Source organism: Thamnophis sirtalis, unplaced genomic scaffold, assembly GCF_051295495.1.
Source record: "Thamnophis sirtalis isolate CommonGarterSnake01/CBP01778 unplaced genomic scaffold, rThaSir2_p1.2 scaffold_6, whole genome shotgun sequence".
Taxonomy (NCBI): Eukaryota; Metazoa; Chordata; class Lepidosauria; order Squamata; family Natricidae; genus Thamnophis; species Thamnophis sirtalis.
The window spans coordinates 104,625,328-104,652,072 of record NW_028261386.1 but is presented as its reverse complement, the minus strand read 5'-3'; the positions used below and the strand labels follow the sequence as shown (position 1 = coordinate 104,652,072).

Here is a 26,745-nt window from a genome sequence, read left to right as displayed (position 1 = left end):
CTCTTTTGTTGTAAGTACATTTTCCTGTTTCCTGTTATAATTACAGTATATAGTTGAGCAGTAAGGCACATGGTGACTGTACTCTTTGTTTGCTCTGTGGTACTTTATACAAAACAGAATTTCTAACAATAAGGATTAGGACCCTATAACTCAGAGGCTGAATGCGATCTGCCAAGGCAGAACATCCATATTGTGCCATCTTGAGCAAAACCAACCACAGTCCCTGACCAATAATTGCTGATGAATTGGGAGAATAGTTTGACATAAGATCTATGTTTGCCCTAACTACATTACCATGTTCCTCTCTTTCGTTGACAACCACTCTTGCAATTCAATTTTACACAATCCAAAATCAGTATCCTTGAAACAGAAAGCAGAAGCTGTAGATTTCAAGGAACATGTCAATTACATATCCTTTCACATTACCTGTATCCCTAGTTGTGACTGTGGCACGTTCATAAGCTGCTCTTTCAGGTTTAAAGTTGCGCAGATCTTTTGACCATTTTGTCACATTCTCAGCCATTGGATCTGTGGTGGTGGTTATGATTGCAGCTGTTTCTTTAGCTTGAGTAGCAATAGCTTGCAATTGCTCAAACTGCTTCGTGTGATCTGTAAACATAAAGTTCTGTGATGAGGAAATAATGATCATGTTGTTTTTTTAAATATAAAACCATGTAACTTCCTTTCATTAGTGCTCTTCCTCAAATAAACACAGATTTGTAATCTAAATATGTAAATAATTTATTTAGAGTGAATTGTAGGAAATTGATTTACCATAATATAGATTTTTGGAAGAACTGTGTCACTGGGTGCATGTAGCAGGCACAAGTGATGGTAAATCTATTTATTGTATTCTTTGATAGAACTCTTTCAATTAGTTCTTTAAATGTAATAAGTAGCCATTAATCTTAGGTGGGTACTTTAGTAGTAAATAGCAAGAACATTCTAGATGAGTGGTGTCAAACTGGCGGCCCATGGGGTGGATGCGTGACACACGGGCCACACTCACCCCAGCTCCTTGAAGGAAAAAAATGTCACAAAATGTCATGTGACAGCAATGTGATGCCGCAAGTTTGACATCCGTGTTCGAGATGGATATACAGTATATATTAGGGTGGTATGCTCTTCAAACTGGCTGGAAACTTCTCCTGTGACATAGGTGCCTTGGAAGCAATAGCCCATGTTTGTATTATCTTGTCAGTTCTACAGGGTCATTTGCCTAGTTGATTATTCTTTCTGTCTAAATTTCTTGGGCACTGATAATTTTTATTTGCATTATTTGTTAGACAGGATAAATGTATCTCTCCAAAGTTAGCAAAATTCTGCTATATTCTGTAAAGCTTTGCTGACAAATGGTTACCAACTGTCATTCATGTTAGGGGTCAACTTTGCTTTACTGAATGTATTTTTATTTGTCAATGACTGAAATAAAGTTTTTGTCTGTGTGATTAGGAACTTACATGAACGCAACCTCTTTCATTCAAGTAACCAATGTTTTTTTTCTGGTTTACATATCAACCTGAAAAAAATGACATCACTAATCTAAGGAATCAATTAATTATGGCTGATGTGATTTTTAAAACAACAATGGCTTTTATTTTCAGGCTTCTGTGGAAAGCTGAAATAAATTGAGCTGCTTTAATGAATAATAGAGAGGTGCTATTCTCACACACCTGTGAAATCTGAGGGACTTTTCACATCACTTTCAAAGCACAACCAAATAGTCAATTCAACTGCTGATGAGTATTAGCCAGGTAAGATTTGATTTACTTTCTACCTCAACATTACTTAAGAAGATCCTTGTAAAGATTTATCCTTTAATCAGAATCATTTGATTACAATTTTGTACAGTTTATTTCCTGACCTTGCTCTGATGTGTGCATTTTTTTGAGGACTTTCATGAAACGGCCTTTAACATCATTCTTCTTGTCAAGTGTTTCATTAATCTCTCTGCCTGTTTCTTCAACATTAAAAACATCTGCAAAGTAGAAGAAACAAAATATCAAAAAGCTTTTGGCAATGAGTGGCAAAGGCATTTATCTAATTATAATAATAATGCATCAGAAAGACATCACTCTAAGGGATTCTTATCACCATATAATAACATTGGGACTTATTTGATGGTCTATACCAGGGATCAGCAAACTGTGGCTCTGGAGCCACATGTGGCTCTTTCTTCCCTCTGCTGCGGCTACGTCACCGGTTGGTGCCACAATTTTGAGAGGAGCTTCCTGGGGGGGTGGGGGGAGAAGCACAGTGCGCCAGGAGAAGATTCTATGGCAAGGAGTGGATTTTCTAGTTTTCTCTACAATTGATAGGGCTTTCAGTTATGACAAGTAGAGGAAAAAGTATGCCATGCTAAGAGGAGACTCTATAGTAGGGGAACGGAACTTCCGGTCAGCTCCAGAATTGAACAGAGGGCTTCCGGTTAGGACCTTTGTGGCTCCTAGTGTTTTCTTTTCTGTGGGAAATGGGTCCAAATTTGAGTGTTTACGTTTGCTGACTCCTGGTCTATACTAAGTTTTAGATAATACAATTTTTTTCGGTGACTTCCAAAGCAAGTCTTGGCTCTTCATTAAACAATCTAAAATGTTTTTCAAAATTTTGTTTTAAAAAAGAAAGTATAGTTTGCATGCTTTTAAAGTAAACATCAGAAATGTGAAAGCATTTGATTGGGCTTCCAGCAAGCCCCATTATTTTCTACTGCTGCAAAAGTACTATAAACATACTGTACATCTTTCATCTGGCCCGATCGTAGTCTATATTTCTTAGTGTTATTTATACAGAATAAAAAAGATGTAACTTGGATAGAGTAATGTATTTTTATTAGAACAGACTTTATTGGGCTTCAAATATTCAAGATTTTAAATTGCAGAACCCAATGTAGGGGGATCATGATTAAATTGCTTATGTCAACATTTTTCTTTTGTGGGATGCTCTTTATTACAAAGCTTTTCTAGTGTAAGAGAGACGTATGAATCAAGAGAAAGGATTATATTTACTAGCATTGGCATTTCCTTGCTGTTTTCTGGCTTCACCAAGAAGCATTGTGCTTTTGTCTTTGTGGTAAGTTATCTGAGTATCAATTCCAACAGCAGCCTATAATTTTATGAGGGGGGGAGGGAGAGAGGGAGAGAGGGAGGGAGGGTGGGAGAGAGAGAGAGAGTCAACATTAGACATCATGAATATAAACACTTGGAGTTTCCAGATGAGGCTACTATTATATAAAAAACCTGTCCCAGTCATAGAAGTTATGGGGAATTCAGATAAAGGCTTTCATTTATAATCCTCTGTTGTTCTATTTGCTTGTTCTACTTTTATCTCGTCCATAAATAATCTTATGAGAAAAAGCGGGAGCAGCTGCATGATGTCTTTTGATTGGTAGTATTAAAAGATATCGGTCTGGAAGCACAATTAGTTGCATCTTGTATTTATGAGGCAATCACTTTCTTCCAGTGGATTGGATGAAACATACTGCTTGAGCGTTTGTAATGGATTTCATATTGACATTAAGGAAAGGGCCGATGAATTTTGCTCACAACATCACAATGTTGGATTTGCCTTTCCTTAAATAGAAAATGCATTCTGTTTGAAGAGTCAAAATACAGTAGCATTTCACTAGATTACTACTTTATTCTGCAGTCCTGAGTGTTTCCTTCCATTCTATTGTAAAAGGTAGTTTAATCCTCCAAATTTCGTTCTTGAGGAGAAAGGAGGCAGCAGAAATAAAATTGGTAACGCTTAGTTTAATCCTCCAAATTTCGTTCTTGAGGAGAAAGGAGGCAGCAGAAATAAAATTGGTAACGCTTAGTTACAAATGCATCCCTATTCTAGCAAAAAGAGCTTTGACCAGATTTCTATTCATGAAAGATCTGGCTCCAACTCAAAACAATTACTAATCTATGCAGCAATTATGCAATGTTTGAAGAGTTTAGAAACTGACATAAAACAATGTTTTATGAATGTTTTTACTGTATACAGGGTACATGATCTTTGACTGGCTTATTAAAACATTTATATAGCTGCCAATCTTGTACCAAACTCTGGAAGACTCACAATCTATTAATGATAATTGCTCCTTGGAGGAATTGTATTTGTTGTTGGGCCTCATGAAGGATTGCATTGCTTCAACATAGCAAAGAAGCTTGCAGATAATAACAGAATAACAGAATTGGAAGAAACCTTGGTTTTATAGTCCAACCCACAGGCAGGAAACACTATACTATTTTAGACAAATGGTTGCCCAATCTCTTCTTAAAAACTTCCAGTGTTGGAGCATTCATTCTGGAGGCAAGTTGTCCCACTGATTAATTGTTCTGTCAGAAAATTTCTCCTTAGTTTTAGGTTGTTTCTCTCCTTGATTAGTTTTCATCCATTGCTTTTTGTCCTGCCTTCAGGTGCCTTGGTGAATAGTTTGACTCCTTCTTTGTGGCAACCCCTGAGATATTGGACTATTGCTATCATGTCACACCTAATCCTTCTTTTCATTAAACTAGACATACCCAGTTCCTGCAACCATTCTTCATATGTTTTAGTCTCCAATCCCCTAATCATCTTTATTGCTCTTCTCTGCACTCTTTTTAGAGTCTAGATTATTTTTACATCATTACGACCAAAACTGGATATAGTATTCCAAGTGTGGACTCATCATTAGAAAATGGTATTAACATGTCACATGATCTTGATTCTATTCCTCTGTTAATGCAGCCTAGAACTGTGTTGGCATTTTTGGCATCTGCAGCACACTGCTGGCTCATATTTAAGTGATTGTCTTCTAGGATTCCTAGATCCCTCTCAGAATTACTACTATTAACCCAAGTACCACCTATACTATATTGGTGCATTTGGTTTTTCTTGCCTAAATGTAGAACCATACTTTCCCCCCCCCCCCCATTGCATTTCATTTTGTTAGATAGCATCCAATGTTCAAGTCTGTCAAGATCCTTCTGTATCTTAAGCTTATCTTATTGTTGATGGCTATTCCTGCCAGCCTGATGTTGTCTGCAAATTTGATGAGTTCCCCATCTATCCTACACATTTATCCTCCTTGCCCCCATCTGTGTACCATTGTGCTTGTACAGAGTCAAGATGGGCTTGAACTTCAATCCCCCCAATTCCTACAAATTTCTATCCTTGAAGATGAGATTGTAATGGTATAACTGCAAATAGGTGTGGGGATTTTCATAGGATACAGATTTTACTTGATCTCAAGGGCACAGTCCAGATACCTAATACTATTACTTACATCACTGACTCGTTCTGTAGTATTTAATGCCAAGACAGACATTTGATTGGCTTCATTAATATAATTAATTATATTTTCATGTACATTGGAAGCATTTAGTGCTTTCTGTACTAATCCATTTGTGTCAATACCATGAAAAGTCCTGTAACAGAGAAAAGAGAGGGTGAAGGGGAGGTTATAAAATGCATCATGTATTGTTCAAGTTCACTATATATCTGCTAGTACTATTGTTATCCTTATTATACCACTGTGATGCTCATCTATTTTTATTTTATTTATTTTATTTATTTAGTTTGTCAGACATGTATGAGATAACAGGTGTAAGTATAAACATGGACATGAGCACATGAAATGGGGACAAGTAAATGGGGACAGTAGGACAGGGATGATAGGCACCAGCTAAACATGGTTGGTCCTGATTACTGTAATGCTTGAATGGAAGACCATCAGCAATGTCAGAGCTATAAGCTAGGAGGAGAAGCCTGGAAGAAGGCAAGGGCAAACCACTTCCATGTCATGCCCCTCCCCCAAAAATCAGCAGGAGTCAAACTTGGCTTGAAGACAACCTTGCAGTAGCTGTATTTATCAATATATAATTTTTCTCTATGTCCAACTCTTCCCTCACTGGCATGATCCATCATGACATGCAAGAAGATATTCAGATCTTCTTCAGGATAGTTCATCAGTCAATCAGCATCCCCACTCAACTATTCTGCAGTAAAGGAGCTTAACACTATGTAATCACAATTTAAATTCAGTCCATATTGGGAACTGGTATGATATAATGCTGAAAAATGTACATTGTGAGAGAAGGAAAGCTTTGTTTAGGTTTCAGTTTATCTTTAATTTATTTCTGTAGGTAGTCTTGAGAAACATAATCATTCAGTGACACACCAACTATGTTACAGGAATAATAAAATACTTTACATGTACATATTTTACAACATAGCATTTATAGGCTAATGTTAAATGCTGTTGATATGACATTTGTTTCATAATTCTCATATCCTTTAATAATGGTTGGTATTATTAAACCAATGTGTAGCATTTTAAGATACACTATTTCAATAGAACAGTTAATCACACACTTAATTCTCTCTCCCTGAGATCAGTGGGACTTAAGTGTGATTTCCAGTTCTTCATATTGTATCAATTTATTGCAGAAGGAGAATTTGGCTTAATACACTTGAAAGTTACCTCTCCAAGTTATCTGCAAGGTCCTGAAGGCCCTGTGCATATTTCATCGCTTTTTCAACCAAATCTTCATCAAACCTTGTCTGGTTGGCCTGTTTGTCCTGTAGCTGTATTTTAGCTCCATCTATTTCTGCATAAAACCTGGATGCGTTCTGACCAAACACAAAGAGTAAAGGAAAAATAGCTATGATTTTTCTATAAATTGCAAAATGTCTTTCCAAATTAGGTAGATAGTGATAAAGTAATAAATGGATTCTGATGACAGAGTGTATCCTTTCAAATTGGGGATCATTTAATTGAGCCCTTTTTATAGTGAAAAACTTAACTGCAGCTAGAATTAAAAAAAACTTATTTGTCACTAATCATTAAGGAGGAGTTGAATAAAGGAAACATATAGCAATAGCAATAGCAATAGCAATAGCAGTTAGACTTATATACCGCTTCATAGGGCTTTCAGCCCTCTCTAAGCGGTTTACAGAGTCAGCATATCGCCCCCACAGTCTGGGTCCTCATTTCACCCACCTCGGAAGGATGGAAGGCTGAGTCAACCTTGAGCCAGTGAGATTAGAACCGCTGAACTGCAGATAACAGTCAGCTGAAGTGGCCTGCAGTACTGCACCCTAACCACTGCGCCACCTCGGCTCTTCAGTTACATTCAGTTACATAACTCCAACTTCAGCCCATAATATATAACCCTGAAACAAGTTAAAGGAATTTGTTTATTTACTTCTCAAAATTATAGAGTAGCCCTACTCAACCCATTTTGGGTGGCATACCACAAAAGCAGCATTCAAAGTACCCAATAAAATAGCAAGAACATATACTGTACTGTAAAAAATGAGAGAAACTAAGAGGAACAAGACATGATAATGAAAACTCATATCAAAAGCCATTCTTCCTTTCAAGGGCTGAAGAAAGCCAGATATCTTTCTCTATCTGAACATTGGATAATTCCTCTCCTTATCACTCTTCCTCCATTATCTATCTTCTGCTAATCATTTCTTTACCCATCTGCACCTCACTCCTCCTAGCTAGATGGCTCAGAGGACACACTTCCTATTAGAGCATTTAAACCTGTACCTAGCAGTCTTTCTTTGCCAGTAACTATTGATTAACACTGAGCTGATTATAACTATGTTACTTGTGGTTATGTGTACTTCAGCTTGATACCCATGAGCCAGGATCACAATTTAGATTTCTCTCTGTCATTGTCTCCAACTGGATGAATGATGCTACAGTTTCAGGCAATCACTTCTGATTTTGTTGTGGACTTCCACTCTCCCCTTTGTTGTAGCTCTTTTTATGTAAGCATAGCTGGCTTATAACCCGGCTGCCTGCAATTTGGCAGATTGAATCTCTCAAGGTTGACTCAGCCTTCCATCCTTCTGAGGTGGGTAAAATGAGGAGCCAGATTGTTGGGGGCAGTATGCAAACTCTGTTAAACCACTTAGAGAGGGCTATAAAGCACTGTGAAGCCGTATATAAGACTATTGCTATTGCTATCGTAAATCATAGTATCTGCTAAGTCTTGCTGAAGTTGATGCTAATATAACTGCATTCTGAAGATCGTGTTAAAAGCTAAAGATGTAAACTCTGTGGACTAGGTAGACAGTAGATTTTGATGTATTATTTAAAAAGAAAATCACCTGTATTGCTTCATTCACTTCAAAGATGATTCCATGAGAAACATCTAGAATGTCAGTGGCCATCCCTAGAGTATTGTTCAGAGTGTCAATATCTTCCTCCAATATTTCTTGTTGCTTCTGTAAGAAAAAGACAATAATTCCTTAAATATGTTGGTTGTTTGCTAATCACTATTGTATTATTTTGAGTAAATTAGATGTTTGGATCCACAGTAAAATTAACAAATGCTTTACTGAACACAATTGATACGATAGTAGAGCAAATATAATGAACATTACTAAAACATTAATATTTATTAATAAGGGTCGTGCAGTGCTTTGGATACAGTCTCTAAAAGATGCTTCAGAGGTGTACGGAGAACTGCAAATGAGGTACCAGTCTGCAAACCTTAGTCTGTTATGTGATCCCGGGAAAAGATACATCTGCTTTAATATGTTGCAGACAAAAACTTAGTATTGTATATGCTCCTCTGCACTTCAAATATCTTTAGTTTACATTGCACAGGTCTTTGAATAATATTCTAATGTTAGAACATTTTGATGGTGAATATTTTGAGATAACTATTGTGTGATACTTCTCTATAAAGGGGAGAACTTGCAATATGGGAGCAAGTTCCATCTTTTTTTAGTGTTGACTGAGACAGAATTCAAGATACTGGTACTTTTTATTTTTATTACTGTCCCAACATCCTTCCTCCAACCTCTCTGAAACAGCATAAGTAATTCAAATGGTCTTTTCCTTTTTACATGAGAAGAATGTATATAGTACAAGACATACATGTGGACATTCTTTAAAACTGGTTGGAACTTATCCGTAAAGTATAAAATCTTGTTGTGATAAGCACATTCCCCAACTGTAGACCAGAAAATGAGTACATTTCCCTTTTGAAGCTCAGTTTATGTGATCCCGGCTATTATTCATTTACCTATTTATTGATAAAACTTTTACAAACCGCCCATCTTATATCGAACTCTGGATGGCTCCCAGCCATTTGGTAGGGTGAATTCACCCAGTATCTGATTTTATTTCTTTAGCTGTACATACATCATTGATCATATAATAAAAAAGATTATCTTGACAGATTAGGGCCAATATTTTACACTGTTAAAAATGATAAAGCACAACAATTTTGAAACAATTGACTGCATGGTACCTCATGCACTTGGAGTTTAGCAATGCTTTCGTTATTTGTAGTGGCTGTTTTTCTGATGTCATCAATAACTTGGTGCAAAGCCTCTTGGAAGTCTGTGAGCTTGGTGTTGTGTTCCCCAAGCTGATCCAATATGTCAGGAATCAAAGACCTGGTTTCATTATGTTTCTGTTCCCAACTTTCAGCTTTCCTTAATACTAAGAGAAGAGGGAAGTGATTAACATGCTTAAATTCCTTTTTTCTCAGTCTCTGTAATACATTCTACAAGTACACGCTTGCTTGTTATGAACTTGTGCACTTCTACATTACCAGTCTTCAATCCCCAGCCTCAAACAGTTTTTAAGCTTTTAAACTTCTCCATGATTATCCTTACTGCTGCTGACCTCAACACACTGTTGAGCAGTATTCCCAGCTCTTCAACATATGATTTAGCACAAAAGTGTTGTGCTGTCTGAAGGAAGACTTAACGTATCCCTGCCATAAATATTTTTTATTTTGCTTACTGAAGCATCTCAAGGTATCCAGAAGCTGAAATTCTCTCATAAAATATTTAAGGTAAAGTAATAATGCCATCATGCTTTTCTGCTGATTAGTGGCATCATCACTGGTATACACTTTATCAACTTGAAAATCCTACATATTCTAGGGCCTGAGTATCTCTAAGTTGAATCTGCCCATCTGATGAGATACATCAGAGAGGACTTGCTGAGGGCCCAAATAAATAGAAGAACTCACAGTCTTGAGCTGCTTCAGACTCTTCAACAGCAAGTTGCCTCTGGAAGTTGAAAGGTCTGCGAAGTCTGATGTCCTTCAGCATCTCTTCTGCTGCTCTGACCTTCTGAGCAATATCTTCAGGCCTCAGATCATGCTCAATACCATAGTATTCTGCCTTGCTGCCAATTTCTGTGCATAAAGCAGAGCATAAAGCATATGATTCAAGATCTTTTTGTTGTATATTTTATTGACGAAGCTGCTGCTGCCCTTTCTAGTTACGGTCATTCAAGTTATTCCCAATTTTGCTACAAATATATATTTTTTCTCTTTGCTTGAATCAGAGAACCACACTGAGTAGATCAGAGGTCCTATACTTTAGGTCATGACTTGGCAAAAACTCACATGTTGGCTGAGGAATTTTGGCATACATCTTAAAGCTGGCATGGTTGAGAAATGTTGATCTAAAGGTCTTGGACATTTTCTTCATTTGAACACCAAAAATTGCCAATATTTTGGAGGCTCTATTGATCAGAATCTACTGTATATAGGAATCCTTCGAAGTGCATTGTGGTTATGGTTCTGCTGCTCTTATTTAGCCTGTGTTCCAGTGGTGGGTTCCAGCTCCTGTTGCAATCGATACGGTGCAACAGGGCCGCACATCCGCCACATGCACATCCGCAGCAGTGTGCGCATATACTTAGCACCTGCGATGCTCCACGACGGCTCTGCTATGCTTCAGCTGCTCGGTGGAGAATCGCGCAGGCACCGTATGCTGCCTGCGCGAAAGCCCCGATTGGCTCAAATATCAGTAAGGTGTGCGGGCCCTCTGGAGCACTGCACCATACTGGAACGGTACCTGGTGCTCCCAGCAGACACCAGTACACCCATACCGGGGCGTACTGGTTGTTTCCCACCACTGCTGTATTCCATTGTAGGGAGGTAGAATCATTTCCAAATTCCTAAATTATTATGAAAATGTCCAGGGTGGTTTATATGGGTAACTGACTTTTTTTTCAACATAGAAATGTCCCAGGGATAAATTTGTTCTCACATTTCAAAACTAATTGTTCAAGTATTTTAGAAAGTATCTGGGTATATTTCTTTATCTTTCTGTGTTAAAATTAGCTTGCATTCTCAAGGAACACATAACATTGTTCTAAATATGTACTACAAGGAAGAGTGGAAAAAGCTGAAAGCTGTCATACAAATCTGATCTTCTGGTATGGAAAAGAAAAATAGAATTAACAAATGCTGTTTGATTTATTGGGGGGGGATTGGGAGTGTATGCATCAAACAATTTGATTAGCAAAAACTATAACCATGAAAACTGGAGTTTAATTCTGCTTCTCTTCGTTTATATGTTAATTTTGGACAGTTTGTAAATGTTCCTATAATTACCTTTCTCCATTGCCAGTTCCACGGATGTACCCTATTATTCATATGAATCAGAAATGCTCCAATGCTTACCTTGGATGTTATCTACAATATTTCCAAGTTCCTGTGCAAGAATCGTAGCACGCTTAATGGTCTCCCTAGTTTCCTTCTGCAGCTGCTGACCTTTGCTTGATCCTTGATTTTTCTATGGAAAATCAGATGTTTGGAACACGAGTATCACATTTTATTTTACATTTAAATCTACAACACGAAAAAGAAGTCACCGTCTGTCAAAAAGTGATAGGTATTTTTTTTTGCAAAACAGTCTTTCACACTTTGGTGTCATCCTATGTTTTTTCTCCATTTTCTATTTGCTTAAATTCAAACTGACTCCCATTTAAGGCCAGAGTCCTCATTACACTTACTTGAGAGTTGGTCCTATATTACGTAATGTACTTGAAAAAAAATTGAACTTTGTTATTTAACCTGGTTTTGCTTAACGAATGACCTGATGCTTAGTTTAGTTCTAATAAAAATATTGCCTAGCTATTATCATTTTAATTTCTTTGTCATGGACTAAACCATTACATTTTATTTTACTAGGACTTGTTCTTCAGGTTCATACTGATAGTATTACTGGTTCATGGAATTAACTGTTTACTTCTTTAGCATTGTTAAGCTGATCCTGCTCAAGGCAAGAGAAATATAAGATGGAAATGAGCATAATAAGCAAACCTTTTCATCAAGGGCATCAATTTTCCTGAGAAGTTTTGTCATTTCATTTGCAGCATCATCAACCTGGGTTGTCTGAAGAGCAGATTGATTGTCCTTCTCGGAGAATTTTGCCTGAGTATAACAATGATACAAATTGAGACATCTTTGTTAAAAATTATCTTCATTTTTTTCAAGGTACTTACAAACCAATTACCTTAAGAATATATATATTAATGAGCTTCTTCATAAGAATGCAATCATGATATTCTGAATGTCAGAATCAGAAGGTTGGAATGGATTTCAGGCATAAGGCAGAAGTTATGAGAATTATGTTACCATTAACTGATGCTTATTTAGTGCTTTATTGAATTTTAACCAGAAACAGGTTGCATAGCAGCCTCCCACTCTCTACATCGGGCTTTACATTCCTGTTCTGGTTCTGTTTTTCTTTTTCCACACCACATACTAGTTTGCATATCTATGCATGCCATACCAGTAAATAGTGCACAGGAGGGGGCCTCCTGTTTGCTACCGGCACTGTACAGGGAATCTGAGCAAAACTTTTGGTAAGATTCCATATGTCATTTGCCTCTTTTGCATTTTTTTCACTTTCTCTGTTGCATAGAAGGCAGATATAGTATGCATAGAAATGACATTACCCACAATAGAAAAGTAATTGGTGAAGATGATGGAACTTGCTGAGATGTCCAAATTTACTTCTTTGAGAGAAGAACAACAATTATTATTGACTGGAAACATCTAATGGGCTTTTTGTGTAAAACAGACAAAAATGAATTTATGATTTTGATGATAAGATCGGGTAGATTATAGAAAGAAGAGGGTCATGTTGTAACCTTAGAGTAAAAGGTAATGTGTAATTGCATTTAATAACTGCTGTGGAGATGTGTGGAAACCACTTCTTTGTATCTTTTTAAATTTCTTTTCTATTTTTCTTTTTTCCCCTTTTCTTGCATCTTTCTGTTTCTTTTTTCTTCTGATTTATATTAGTTTGTATTAGTTTTTATCTTCCTTTCCAAAACTATACACAAACAGGCACACACTCAGAAGCAGAAATAAGCATAAAATCTATTCATGAATCTGATTTGGCACCTATTTTTATAGATATGTATATTATATTAATTGATGAAACTCTATTGTGTAGTTCTTCACTCCTTGAGTCCAGAAACTCTTATCTTTTCCTTACAGGATGAAACTTCAAGTCATCATCTGTTTAAGCAAGATTGACTTTCAGTGGTTAGCCCACATTAATTCCATCACCATTCTGAAGCAATATTCAGAACTATAATATCCTTCTCTGAAGAAGAAAGCAAGGAGATCAAAAGGTAAGTGGTGACCCTCAATCCCAAACTTCAAATTACCTTCTTCAACATTTTCATGTAGATGTTCAGTAACAGTATAACAGCCGATCTGCTGCAACCACAGGCAAAGAATTGCTTCAAGAAATCACCTCAGTTCATATTTTCAGGTGAAAAATACATAGAGAGTGACTCTATTAACTACTTTTAATGCCTTTTGTTTTTTTTAATTTTAAAAAAACTTAAATTGAAAAAGATTTCCCTATCCCTTTGTTTTGATTCCATCCACTTTGTGGAGTGCAACGTTTTCTGTGTCACCCATTGTGAGGCTTGCATCCTTAGTCCCCAAAATGTTAATTCTCCTCTATTTGGATTGGCCACCAGCCAAGGTTCTAAAACAAGCATTACAATATTAACACAATTTCTGAGACAAGATCTCCAGGAAAGACAGAAGCTCCGCCCCTTTCTTATTAGCATCTTGCCTTCAGTTTCAATCCATTAAACATTAAAAAATATTACAAGCAATGGCATTAAAACTCATTGAGAGACCCAACAGAATCAAAGGAATGCTTTCCTGTTGCTTAATTCCTGAAAAATGCCTTCATCCAAGTTATTTTAAAATTGACCTTGTTTTTTGATCATTAAAAAAAAAATCCCAACCACTGAAAAGTCAGCTTTTTCCATACATCTTTCCAAGAATTACTCTGCAATTGAATATCACATCCCCCCCTCTCATTTCTTTCAAAGGGAGGAATCCATAGATGACCTCTTTTCTCCTCTCTCTACTTCACCTTTTAAGAAATTGGACAGACATTTGTCTGAAATGGTATAGGACAGGGGTGTCCAAACTTGGGAACTTTTTGTGGACTTCAGCTCCCAGAATTTCCCAGCTGGGGAATTCTGGGAGTTGAAGTCCACAAGTCTTAAAGTTCCCAAGTTTGGACGCCCCTGGTATAGGGTCTCCTGATTGAGCAGGGGGTTTAACTAGAAGACCTACCTGGTCCTTTCCAACTCTGATATTCTATTAATCTCTCACTACAATCTAGCAAAATACAGTAGTTTAGGCAAATAGAGAATGACCAACCAAAGGCTTACAGGAACCAGCCATAACTAAATGGGAATTAACAAATCTAAATCTCTTTTATTCTTGACTGACACTGTCCTTTCACTATACTTATCTGCAGTACATGTGTGGCTCTGTATCTTCATCTCTCTCTCTTCTCAACTATCTCTATCTCATCTCTGTGTATCTAAATTTCTACTTAGACAAACTAAATGAATGTATGAAGAGAGTAAACCATAGAATTGCCTCTGAGGTTCTGCAAGCTAAAATTGAAGTTGCCTCAGTGGTAATAAATCTGGAATGACCAAGGTATGCTTATAATGTATTATTTCATTGTGACATTAATGACTTATAAACTTGCTGAGCTTGAAATTTCTGCAGACTATATCTCAATCTATTTATAGGATCATAGATCGTGGAATTGGAAGGGACCCCAAAGGTCATTTAATCCAATCCTCTGAGATCTGCAGGAGAATATATTAAGCCATGCACGAAAGGTGACTGTCCACTCACTTGTTAAAAACTGTAAGAGAGAACTCACAGCCTCCATAGGTAAGGTGCTCTATAGATCTTATTGCCAGGGAGTTTTTGTTATATTTAAATGCCTCTTGGTTGTGGTAATTTGTACTCGTTATTTCTGATCTTTGTTTCTGTGGCAATGGAAATTAGGACCTGACCATCTTTCCTATGGCACCCTTTTATGTATCTGCCTGCTGATATGTGTTGTCATGTGTTCTATTTCTCATGGCAAATGATAGCTGAGGAAGGAGCAAATTTAAAATGGAACAGAATTATTATTTTTTCTTTGTAGTGACCCAGCTTTAATTTCTCCTTTTCTCCCACCATATAACTTTTAGCCAAATCTCCCCACTCTGGTTTATTTTAACTCTGAAAGGAAGCTGTTTCCGGAAACGATTTCTTCTGACGGGATTGAAGAATGAAGAAATTAGGTACCTTGAGGATAAATGTAGTGGCATTGAGGTCGTGCAAGTGTTTGTGAGCAGCAACTCCAGTGGAGATGCTTAGCAGAATTTCTTTGCTTTCCTCAATGGATTGGATTGCCAGGCTGATATCATCAGTCAAGTCCCAAATGCATTTGTCACAGCCTAACAATAAACGAAAATGCAGACAGTTGAAAAGGGATACACATTCTTGTTAGAAACTCAAGTGTCTTTTCTGCTTTGTAAAAGAATGTTCCTGCTTGTTTTCCCTATTTAGGAAAAATCTGTCAAAAGGATGTACAGTACAAAGGATTAACAGTAAGAAATTCAGATTCTTGTTGTATGGTTATTACCAGTAATATTGAAGTAATACAACCCTTATATCAAAAATATATAATGTTGAACCCAAATCTTGTCACACTTCTTAATTGCTGTAAATTCACAGAAAAACAACAATCTTAGTATATGTTGTTTTCGAAGTGAAACACCTACTGCCTTACCTAACAAGTACAGCATATAATTAGGAAACTATAGGAAATGACCTATTGCAGGACAGCAAGAGAAAAATTAACACTTAAGTGGAAGAATTAATTAAAAGCAAAAGAAAGCAACTATTCCAAAATTCAAAAAAAGAAACAAAACTCATATGACTATGAATCAACAATTTCCCAAAAATAAGTGGGTTTATTTTTAATGCAATACTATACAGATTTTTTTCTTAAACACTTTATCTCTGTGAATACCAGATTTAATAACAGAGATACACAGAAGAAAAGGTATCAGTCTCTGTTTAATAATCTATCCATAGCTTAATTTCATGAAAGAAAGATCTGGGACTGAAGTTAGCTAGAAATTAAGACTGAATTTGGATTTTTTTACCTAGTTACTTTATTAATTTATGGCCAAAACCCCAAAGTATCCTCCCCAATAGAATTCAAATCACGAAAGAAAGATCTGGGACTGAAGTTAGCTAGAAATTAAGACTGAATTTGGATTTTTTAACCTAGTTACTTTATTAATTTATGGCCAAAAACCCAAAGTATCCTCCCCAATAGAATTCAAATCTTTATTCTTAAATATATTGAGGGACGGTCATCATTGGCAAAGAAAATGGACAAATCAATAAAGGAGAATATTTATAGTTTAGGTTGAAATGAAGGGTCCTTGGTGCTCTCTGAGCTTGCTTGTTTTCTTGCAGATGTTTCATTACCCAAACTAGGTAGCATCATCAGTGCTAGTGCTAAATGCCACTTCAAAATAATTGGCTACATTACGTTTAGAAAGTACATTTGATGGTGGTTTTCAGTTATTTTGTCCAAAGCATAGCTACATAAACTTAATATTGAAGTATGCACAACAACTGTCTTAGATCTCGGTGGGACTAAGTTTATCTATGTGATTCCTAGGCAGATTGGGCCTTTGGTGTAGGGACCCTTCATCCTGTTTTGCCCCAGGTTGTCTCTTCTTTGAAATGCCTTTCCTAGGTTGCACTTTTCCTTCTCCCAACGAATCATTGTGGAAAGGGGCATTTTAAAAAAAGAAGACCATCGATATCCCTTCAGGAATAATTTATTGGGAGTCACAATTTGGATGGCCAAAGCTAAACTTTATAGGCAAACCCTTCTTTCCATTCTTCTCTCTCATTTCTTTTTGCTAACATGTTTTTGCCTCTTGTTCAGGCATCTGGTTAAACAGAAGGGTCTTCCAGAGACCTGAGAACTACAGGCTGCCTATTCTTACTTCAAGCAATTTCCCATGCCAAACTTTAATGTATAGGTAGTCCTCGAGTTACAACAGTTCATTTAGGGACCGCTCAAAGTTACAATGCAATAGCAATAGCAATAGCAGTAGACTTATATACCGCTTCATAGGCCTTTCAGGCCTCTCTAAGCGGTTTACAGAGAGTCAGCATATTGCCCCCAACAATCTGGGTCCTCATTTTACCCACCTCGGAAGGATGGAAGGCTGAGTCAACCCTGAGCCGGTGAGATTTGAACCGCTGACCTGCTGATCTAGCAGTAGCCTGCAGTGCTGCATTTAACCACTGCGCCACCTTGGCTCTGAAAATAGTGGCACTGAAAATAGTGACATCACCATTTTCCACATTTATGACCCGTGCAACATCCCAATCATCACATGATCAAAATTCAGAGGCTTGGAAATTGACTCGTATTTATGATGATTGCAGTGTCCCAGAGTCTTGTGACCACCTTTCAACCTTCTGACAAGCAAAGTCAATGGGAAAACCAGATTCATTTAACAACCATATTACTAATTTAACACCACCAGTGATTCACTTAACAACTGGGGCAAAATTCACCTAACAACTGTCTCACTTAGCAGCAGAAACCTTGGGCTCAATTATGGTTGTACTTTAAGTCAAGGATTACCTGTAGTATATTCTAATGTCTACCTCTTTTACATCTATCATTCCATAAACTAATGCTGGCCAAAAAGAACATAGAATATGTATAATTTGGAGATGTAAACATGGGGAAGAAGGACCGAATGTAGCAAAAGAACACATCCCTGCTCTTCTTACTGATATCTGGGCAATCTGTGACTGGAGCAGGCATTGGAGGTTCTCCGAGGCATTGTCCTGTTTGACGGTCACAAGGTGCTCCTCCACAGTTGCATGCTGGGAAAAGACAGGTCAATTTATTACTGTGCAGTTGTTTAAATGGTAAGCATGCAAGTAAATAATTATTTCATACTGGGATATTGTGAGCTCTCAGAGGTAGTCAAGATAAGAAGTACTAGCTCTTTCTTTTTTGGTGTGTGTGTGTGTGTGTGTGTACATTAATAGAGTTTTGAAAGATTGAAAGTAATTCTTTCTTCCTTTCCTTTTACTCCCTGTAAAACTAGGGAGGGTCCCTTCTGAATACTTATCATGTTATCACATCTTGTGTGAGTTGAGACATCTTTTATATGCTGTTTATGCAGCTGATGGTTCTACACTACACACTTGAATCTTCATTTCCTAATTCCTCTTTAGATATTCCTCAAACTCGCTTCATTTTATTTTCCTTTCCCTGATTTTTTTTCCTCGATCATTTTTCTACAGTATCAATTGCTGTCCAAAGATCCTGCACTTATGAATTATTTTCTTCGTTGTTTTGGTCAATAGAGGTCAGTAGCCCAGGAATCAGGCATGTAGGTAGAAATGTGAAATACTGAAAAACTCTTGACTTTACATTTTAAAGAATTGTTTTTTCTTCCTCATATGAAAAATATTGATCCATCTAAAATACTGAATTTTGGCTATGGCCTGGGAATCTCTTGCCCTCTTTCCTCTAAAAAAGGATGGGCTTATAAGAAATATGATGTTTTTATACCCTGACCACTTGCATTATGTAAAAAAATTCTGGAGCTTTCTCATTCAGCAGTAGCAGCATACCTACCCTACGTTCAAACACAATCACTTATTAAAGATGTCAAGACTTTTTATGCTGTTAATTTCATACAATTTTGTAGAGGGGGGTGGGCTTAAAATGGTGAATAAAAACAGAAGTTACATAATAAATAAAAAAATGTAATATAATACTTATGATTCTGGAATGTTCATTCATATTTTTGCATTATCAAGAGACCAGACAGGCGGAAAACCATTCTATATCCTAAGCCTGAATTCGATTAATAATTTGGCATTAGAAGCAAAGCTACATCTAGGATTTTATATTATGAGGCCAAGATATGCTTTCCCTTTGCTCAAATGATATAATCCAAAGGCAATAGGCTTAGAAAAATAGGTGACTGATAGTTGATCATCATAATAAAAATGTTTGGGCAAGCATTAATCGCAATATAGTATTGTTTAAATCTTATTTTAGCATACAAATTCACTATATTACGTTACTGATACTATCCCTTAGAATTTTGGGAGGAGGAAGGAGGCATTGTAGTCCATGTTAACTCCTGGTCAACTGTCTGGATTAGATCCTGCAGTTTTCTTGACAAGATATTTTTGGAAGTGGTTTGTCACTGTCTCCTTCTTAGGGCTGGGAAATGGGGAGGTCACTCAATTGGCTTTGTGCCTCATGTGTGACTAAAACTCAGGGTCTCCCAGTTTCTAGCCTGGTGCCTTAAACACTACATCAAACTGACTCTTCATTCCTTTGTATAGCTTAATAAAGTTTTAGATATCGGGATGATTTTATTTAATAGTCTTTATTTGCTTGTTCATTGTATGTACATCTTTTTTACATATCTATATAGAACATGACTATATGGTTGTGCAGAAATCTCAGTGAATTTAAGGCTGCATTCACATATTACCTTACAAATTCTGTTATTTTAAGACCAAAGGCATTGTGACATTTGATAGTTGTTTTTCTATAAAACAAGCAATAGACATATAGGTTTGCGGAAAATGTATGCAATAAATCAGAAAATAATTCCAGAAACAATTATTGCAATTGAACAATATTTTTTTTTTAAATCATGGCCTAAATAGTTTATATGTGAAACATATAAGTTTGCAGCATAACAGCTCTGAGGAAATTTCTGAGATACAAAAAATAACACTCTTGCAATTTTTAATGTCTTTGCTCTTACATTTACGAAATAATGCTAGTTTGGTAATGGGCTCATCTGCATAATCATGTTAATAGAATATCTGTAATTTCCCATTAGATGCTTTCTAATTTACAATTTCTAAGCCCTAACCCTATAACACTGATAAAAATTTATGCATTATTTTTCATACCTACCTTTTAATCTCTGAATTCTAAAATAAAACTGGCTATATTTCTCTATAATGTTGAAGTGTTCAAAATACTGCGGATGAAAAATAAGCCCACCTAACACCTATAGAGAAAGTGGACAAAATTCCCCAATGTATGTATGTATTATCTCAATCAACAGACTGTTAGCATGAATATAATATAAAGGTCCTTTTGAAATCTTATACAACTTGAAAGGCTAAATTATTTATTACTTCCAAGATTAAAAAAAACGAGAATAGTGTGCAATTATTAAATGTTGGGCTTCTAAAGGATTCATTTTTGGAATACATTAATTTTTTTTGGCACTTATGTCTTATTATGCTTCTAAAATTAGCTTAGTCCCTAGGCTTAGTCCCTGGTTTTTACTGTGATATAAATGTGTACATTGCATGATTAATCCACTACTGCAAAGCAGATAGATATCCTTTATGGATAATAATGTCAGTATATTAATCTGCCTTACTGTAAATGCACAACGAAGCCAGATTCCATCTGAAATAATTTTCAGAGCAATAGCAAATATATCTCCAGTTATAAGCTATATGATATTTAAATGAAAGTCCTGAGCTTAGTGGCAATGTTCCTCCAACACTGGAGCTTTTAAGAAGAGATTGGACAACCATTTGTCTGAAATGGTATAGACTTTCCTGCTTGAGCAAGAGGTTGGACTAGAAGATCTCCAAGGTCCCTTTCAGTTGTTAGTCTGTTTCTGGTTTTTTATTTTTATATTCCCAACTTTATTTTATGTATCCGTAAAATCTGTTCTTGTTTGCTATAAACTCACCAAAAGTAAAATGTTTCCGAGGGAGATGGGTGGTTTAGAAATATGAAATATAAATAAAATAGTCTACAGAGGATCAATTTTTCATGAAAATCCATGGAACAAATCAAATATTTTACAAAATGTAGTACCTGTGCATTTTCTGGCTATTCTAGCATCCCCGTAATAACCAGGAGCACAGAGTTCACAATTGAATCCTGTGGTACTACGCATGCAATTGCGACACTGGCCTGTCACTTCATCACAATCCTCAACGATCAAGTTAGGATCCGAATTGCCGCTGCAATCACATTTTTTGCAAGTACTGCCAATCACCAAAGGGTTTCCATAATAACCGGGAGCACACCTGGAGTGAAAATACAAACCCAGCAATTATTAATATGCATCAGTGGTGAAATTCAGATTTTCTTACTACCAGTTCTGTGGGCGTGGCTTGGTGGGCATGGTTTGGTGGGCGTGTCAGGGGAAGGATACTGCAAAATCTCCATTCCCACCCCACTCTCGGGCCAACCAGAGGTGGGATTTCCTGGTTCTCCGAAATACTCAAAATTTCCGCTACCAGTTCTCCAGAACCTGTTAGAATCTGCTGGATTTCACCTCTGATATGCATGTCTTTCTTTTGGACTGGTGGCATTCCAGGGAGGGGGGTATAAATCAACAAGGTAGAAACTTGGAGCACTTCTGGCACCCAGAAATCTGATCTATTGCTCTGATCTCCAGAGTTCCAAGGTTGAAATGTGTATTGCTGCCCTACATTTATCTTTCATGAAATGTTACCTTTCCAGCTGCTAATATCTTTGAAACAGCAGATTGGTGAGAAAAATAAATTATTAAAAAATCATGCCAAAAGGTCATGCTGTAATATAATTTTCACATTTCATCCACTTGATATATTCTTCAATTTTTTTGACACAGGTGTTGAAGAGATTTGAAAAGAGTGTTAAAAAAAACATTGTTTCCTGGGGCCATTGGATGCTGCTTGCCCTTTCAATGGGAAATCAGCTGAAATGCAGTTCATTCTTAATGCTCACACCGCATGTATGTAAGAGCACCTCTTTTTAATGAGAGAACTGAATTCATTGAGGATTATTCCAATAACTTGTTTTGATCGTGGACAAATTTTTGCATTCAGTCACTTTGTGAGAACTACCCAAACCAAAGAGAGCCTGCTCATATGATCATCAGGGATGCCAAAGTGGAGCCGCAAGTGATCCATTTCTTTTTTTTTTTTCTAGCAATTGTTGCCCTGGAAATGCCTGAAACTGCTTTGATTTCTAATAGATTTAATACACTTCAACTCTTCCACTATAAAGTGAAAATGGCCCAAATCCCACCATTCTAACAGTCTCATGCTATCAGCAGCCTGCTCCCTATATGGCCTTAACTTAAAAATAATAATAATGATAATGCAAGTGCAGCTCCCAGATGCAAAAATCTAACTGTTCTATGCAAGCTTTTTCGTTTTTATATGATGTTTCTCCCATTCATTTGAATTTCCATTCCCATTCATTTGATTCATATAACCTACCTATCCTATGCTTCTCTTCCTTTCCTCTCTTCAATACAGATGGATATATAATGGGGATGCTTCAGGCACACAAAGCATGATGGGTACTTTGTACACTTGTAAATTGCATACGAATGTGAGTTCATTCTTACATAATTCTTAACGTTCATGTATATGTAAGAGCACCTCTTTAATGAGGGAACTGAATTCATTGAGGATCATTTCAGTAACTTTGGTTGGAGCTAGGAATGGAGAAGTAAAGCAACTGCATTGATAACCTGAAACAAATTAGTTAACCTTATTCCTCAAGCAGTTCTACAGAGCAGGAATTTGCTGAGATGTCAAGGTTGTGCCCTCCCTCAATTTACTTTAAGTTAGTCTTTGGTAAATTAACAACATGTGAGGTCCACCATTTTTCTCTCTTTTATTATTGTAGTATATGAACACTTACTGATTTTTCCTGCTTCATTTAAGTGTGGGGATGAGAAGAAATTTTGCCTATTAAATCATTTATATATATATATATACTGTAATAATCAAAATTGAGATGTATAATTCTTAAAACATGTCCATACCTTTCGCAGTTTGACCCTGCATAATGCTCTTTGCATTTACAGCGCACCACTCCATTTTTTCTGTAACAGGAGACTCCAAAGCTAAAAGTATATTAAAAAGTCATTATTAGAGATGATTATTCACACACTCGTGAATGTAACCTATACAATACAGAACCTCAATAGGCTTATGTTGAAAACCTTTGTACATTTACCACTAAATGTGGCAATACCTCACCCTGATCCAAGGTTTAGCTACTCCTAGGAGATAAAATAGAGGTCACAAGAAGGTAAGATAAACAATGACCTCACTAGTCAGTTTTGAATGACTTCAAAGTGGGAATCCTAGTTTTCCAATAATATAATTAATAAATGAAGTAACTGTTATTTATGCTTGTTGTCAATAGGAGAGGAACAAAGAGAAATCATATTTATTTCCAACTGGTTTTAGTAAGAACACATATGTTCAAGCTCTGTTATTTCCTTCATTTCAGTCCTTGGTTGCTTTGAAGGAGAATTATTGCTACCAAAAATGCCAAGTGGTTTATAACTTACTGTATATACATGAACTTCTGAGAACCCTTACAACATAATTCATTCAGATTCTATTGAAGTTAATTAGATTCAAACCATAGGCAATTGCCTGCTGTGCAGCCTTTGTAAGACTATTAAAGAAAGAAAAGCAAAATTAACTCAGCCTACAATCTGAAAATTTTCTCATAACAGAAATCTATTTGAGACAAGTTCTTTTATTAGAGCAAAGATAAAAGGATGCAAGCTTCCAGGCTGTAAGAACTCTTCATGGGCAAATTAATAAAAATGTTGAAAAGGGATGGGGGAGGGAGCAAATATGGCTGGGAAATAACATTTTTTTCTATTCCTTTTTCCCCCAGGAAAGAAAGGAAAAGAGAGCAGAGATTAATTTTTGCAGCTGTATCAGTCCTTGCCACAGCTGCTGTCTTGGAATGCACAAATATTGGATCTCTGGAATTATGAAAGTGTTAGAGAAATCCAGAGAAAACCAGATGAAAAACAACATCTGATTTGTCAATAATACACAAGAATAAATTAACTCTGTTAGCATTCTTTGACTTTAGGTAGGGAACTAATGAATACTATATAAGCTGGCTTTTCCCAATATTGAAAATTTGAAAATATTGAAAATTATTTTCAATAATTTCAAAGTTCCAAAATATATTTGGAATTTCAAAATTCTTTGCCATTATAATGAATATTGGGAAACTAGTTGGGAAATTTTATGATAAGCATTATTACAATACTACCTTATTTTTTATTGTCCTGTTTGGATATTCTTTGCACACTACCTCAATAATATAATAATGTACTTTAATATACATTATTTTACATATTTTATTTCTTAGTGCATCTCCTCGTGCAAATATTCAGCTTTTGAAAACTGGCCTATTTTAATTTACAAACTCAGACACAGAAGAACTATTCAGTAACTATGCTGTTTAGTAACCAAAAGATACAGATGGTGTCATTCATTAGGGAATCACATGCTTTTCCCGTTCAATAATATTTGGCAATTCTATCTCCTCCTGGGAAATTTTGGTGGGATTCCAAAACCCAAATCACAAGGCAGTCTCTTACATCTATTTCCTGTGGCATAAACTTCATGGGTCAAAGTCCGTTTTGTCAGACCCACTGAGTAGATAATGCTGGTTACAGAAATACCCTGGTTTCCCAAAAATAAGACCTCCCCAGATAATAAGCTCAATCAGGCTTTTGACTGCATGCGCTAAAATAAGCCCTCCCCAAAAATATTGCAACACAGCAGCAGCACTGAAGTGACCACACTTGCCACCTCCTGCACCACAAAAATAATAAGATCTCCCCAAAAATAAGGCCAAGCGGTTATTTTGGAGGTCAAAAGAAAATAAGATCCTGTCTTATTTTTGCGGAAACATGGTAATATAAATATATTTTTCTCCAAGAGCAAGGATTTATTAATCTAGCTTCTTCCCAGGTTACCTAGCTGGGAAGAAGCTAGCTAGAACCTAGCTAGAACATGGATGCTATAACAGGTGGCTGGTAAGTCTCAAATCCTGATCCTTTCACATCAGGTGGCCAGAAATGAGTTGGCTGTATGGAGCAGGATTGGCTGTATGGAGTTCGTAGCTTCCACAGAATTCTGATGGGATTGTTCGGTGTAGCTAATCAAATGCAAATAAAAACTGCTGTATTCTGGCTTCTATTTCATCTGCATGTCTAAGCTACTATTCTCTAGCGCTACCATGAGTACATTTATTTCCCTTGTTTGGAGATGTTTATAAGGTCAAAGAGACTTGTTTGAGATTGTCATGAAAAATAGCACTTGCACACTGCCTTCTGTTAACATTTTAGTGACATTATTTCAACTTCATTTCATCCCTGGAGTATTTTTCTCCTCTACCAATTTTACACACTTAATTCCTTATATATTGAAAAGAACTCCAGTTCTGGACATAATAATAAGCTAGAACTATTTCTGTATATTTTGTAAGAGAGTTTGAAAAAAATTCTAGGGAATTAAAAAAACCCACATATATTGACATTTTAAATAACTGGTGTTCAGTTGTCCAAAGACTGTTCTGCAAATTCCCAAGCTATCCAATATAAATGGAGATAATCTTCCAGACCCCCATGCCTGCTCAGAAAATCCATCACAATCCCTACAGATGAGTTCCAAGAACAACTGTGTAAATAATGAAGATGCCAGTTTAAAGAACTTGATACACTTTTGGTCAGACTATAAATGCTTGTTCTGTGTTAGCCATATATCTAGTTTCTTCGTTGCAAAACAGAAGAGCAAACCTTTGTTTCCCATAACATTTAAGGAATTCTATTCCTGTAACAATACATTTTTAATGTAAAAGGAAAAAGTGAATAAAGTGAAAATAATAAATAAAGACAATAATACATTGAGAATGTACATCCAAAATTCTAACTACTCTAAGGCCAGGCAACAAAGAATGTTTCCTTTCCTTTTTTAAACTATTAATCAGATAATGTGTCTTTTATTTGAAAGGGACACACAGCACAGTAGCTTTGAATATGGCTCTTGATAGGATTGATTAGATGTAAGCCAGATTTTAAATCAGTTGCACTTTATTGGCAAAATTTTCAATGACGATGGAAAGATCAGTTAGGAAACATTCATTGCCTTGATGGAGATGTGAAATGGATTGCAAATAAATGGAAATCCTAAAGATGATGGTGGAATATTTTGCAAAATTCTGACCAATTCAAAAGTTTATTTTTTAAGAATAAATAAAATGACCTCTGATACATATCAATAGTGGAATAAATTCTGGTTTAGATATCTGGTGGGGTGGAAGGGTGCACGTTGAACAGTAAAACATTTTCTATATAGAAGGCACCAGGAACCTGTTTGCAGAAAATGGAAAGACTCCTGTCAGAAATCAGAATAAATAACAGTGCTGAATGGAGAAATGTCCATTTTGGGTTAAAAACCTCAGCAGGTGACAACATTTAGCTAATTTTGCATGATTTCATGAAGCTAAGCAGGTCCAGCCATGTTAGGATGAGAAGCTACTGGGGTATACCAGAACTGTAGACTAGGAAGTTGAAAAAGACTTCTGAGGATCCGGTGACAGGACGAACTGCCAGACCCAGAACTCCTCTCCAGAGCAGGCCTGCCATCAGCCTACACTCTACTGATGAAAGCCCAGACACGCTGGGCAGGCCATTTTGTAAGGATGCCAGACCATCACATCCCTAAACGGCTCCTCTATGGCGAGCTGTGTCCAGGAAAGTGATTGCACGGAGGACAAAGGAAATGATATAAAGACACGTTGAAA

The 26,745-nt window shown here is 36.5% G+C and overlaps 1 protein-coding gene across 1 annotated transcript in view; it reads right to left on the bottom strand.

Annotated features, from left to right (window-relative positions):
• LAMA4 (laminin subunit alpha 4) overlaps positions 1-26,745 on the bottom strand; it is a 98,988-nt gene that overhangs the window by 32,647 nt on the left and 39,596 nt on the right. The window contains exons 4-17 of the mRNA XM_087718623.1: positions 22,943-23,023; positions 20,992-21,206; positions 17,898-17,993; positions 15,369-15,520; positions 12,057-12,167; positions 11,415-11,526; positions 9,969-10,136; positions 9,237-9,430; positions 8,086-8,202; positions 6,443-6,591; positions 5,246-5,387; positions 3,003-3,099; positions 1,865-1,978; positions 427-609 (exon numbers count right to left, since the gene is read on the bottom strand). Of these exons, the coding sequence (XP_087574749.1) occupies positions 427-609; positions 1,865-1,978; positions 3,003-3,099; positions 5,246-5,387; positions 6,443-6,591; positions 8,086-8,202; positions 9,237-9,430; positions 9,969-10,136; positions 11,415-11,526; positions 12,057-12,167; positions 15,369-15,520; positions 17,898-17,993; positions 20,992-21,206; positions 22,943-23,023 (1,931 nt within the window). The remainder of the gene's footprint in view (positions 1-426; positions 610-1,864; positions 1,979-3,002; positions 3,100-5,245; positions 5,388-6,442; positions 6,592-8,085; positions 8,203-9,236; positions 9,431-9,968; positions 10,137-11,414; positions 11,527-12,056; positions 12,168-15,368; positions 15,521-17,897; positions 17,994-20,991; positions 21,207-22,942; positions 23,024-26,745) is intronic.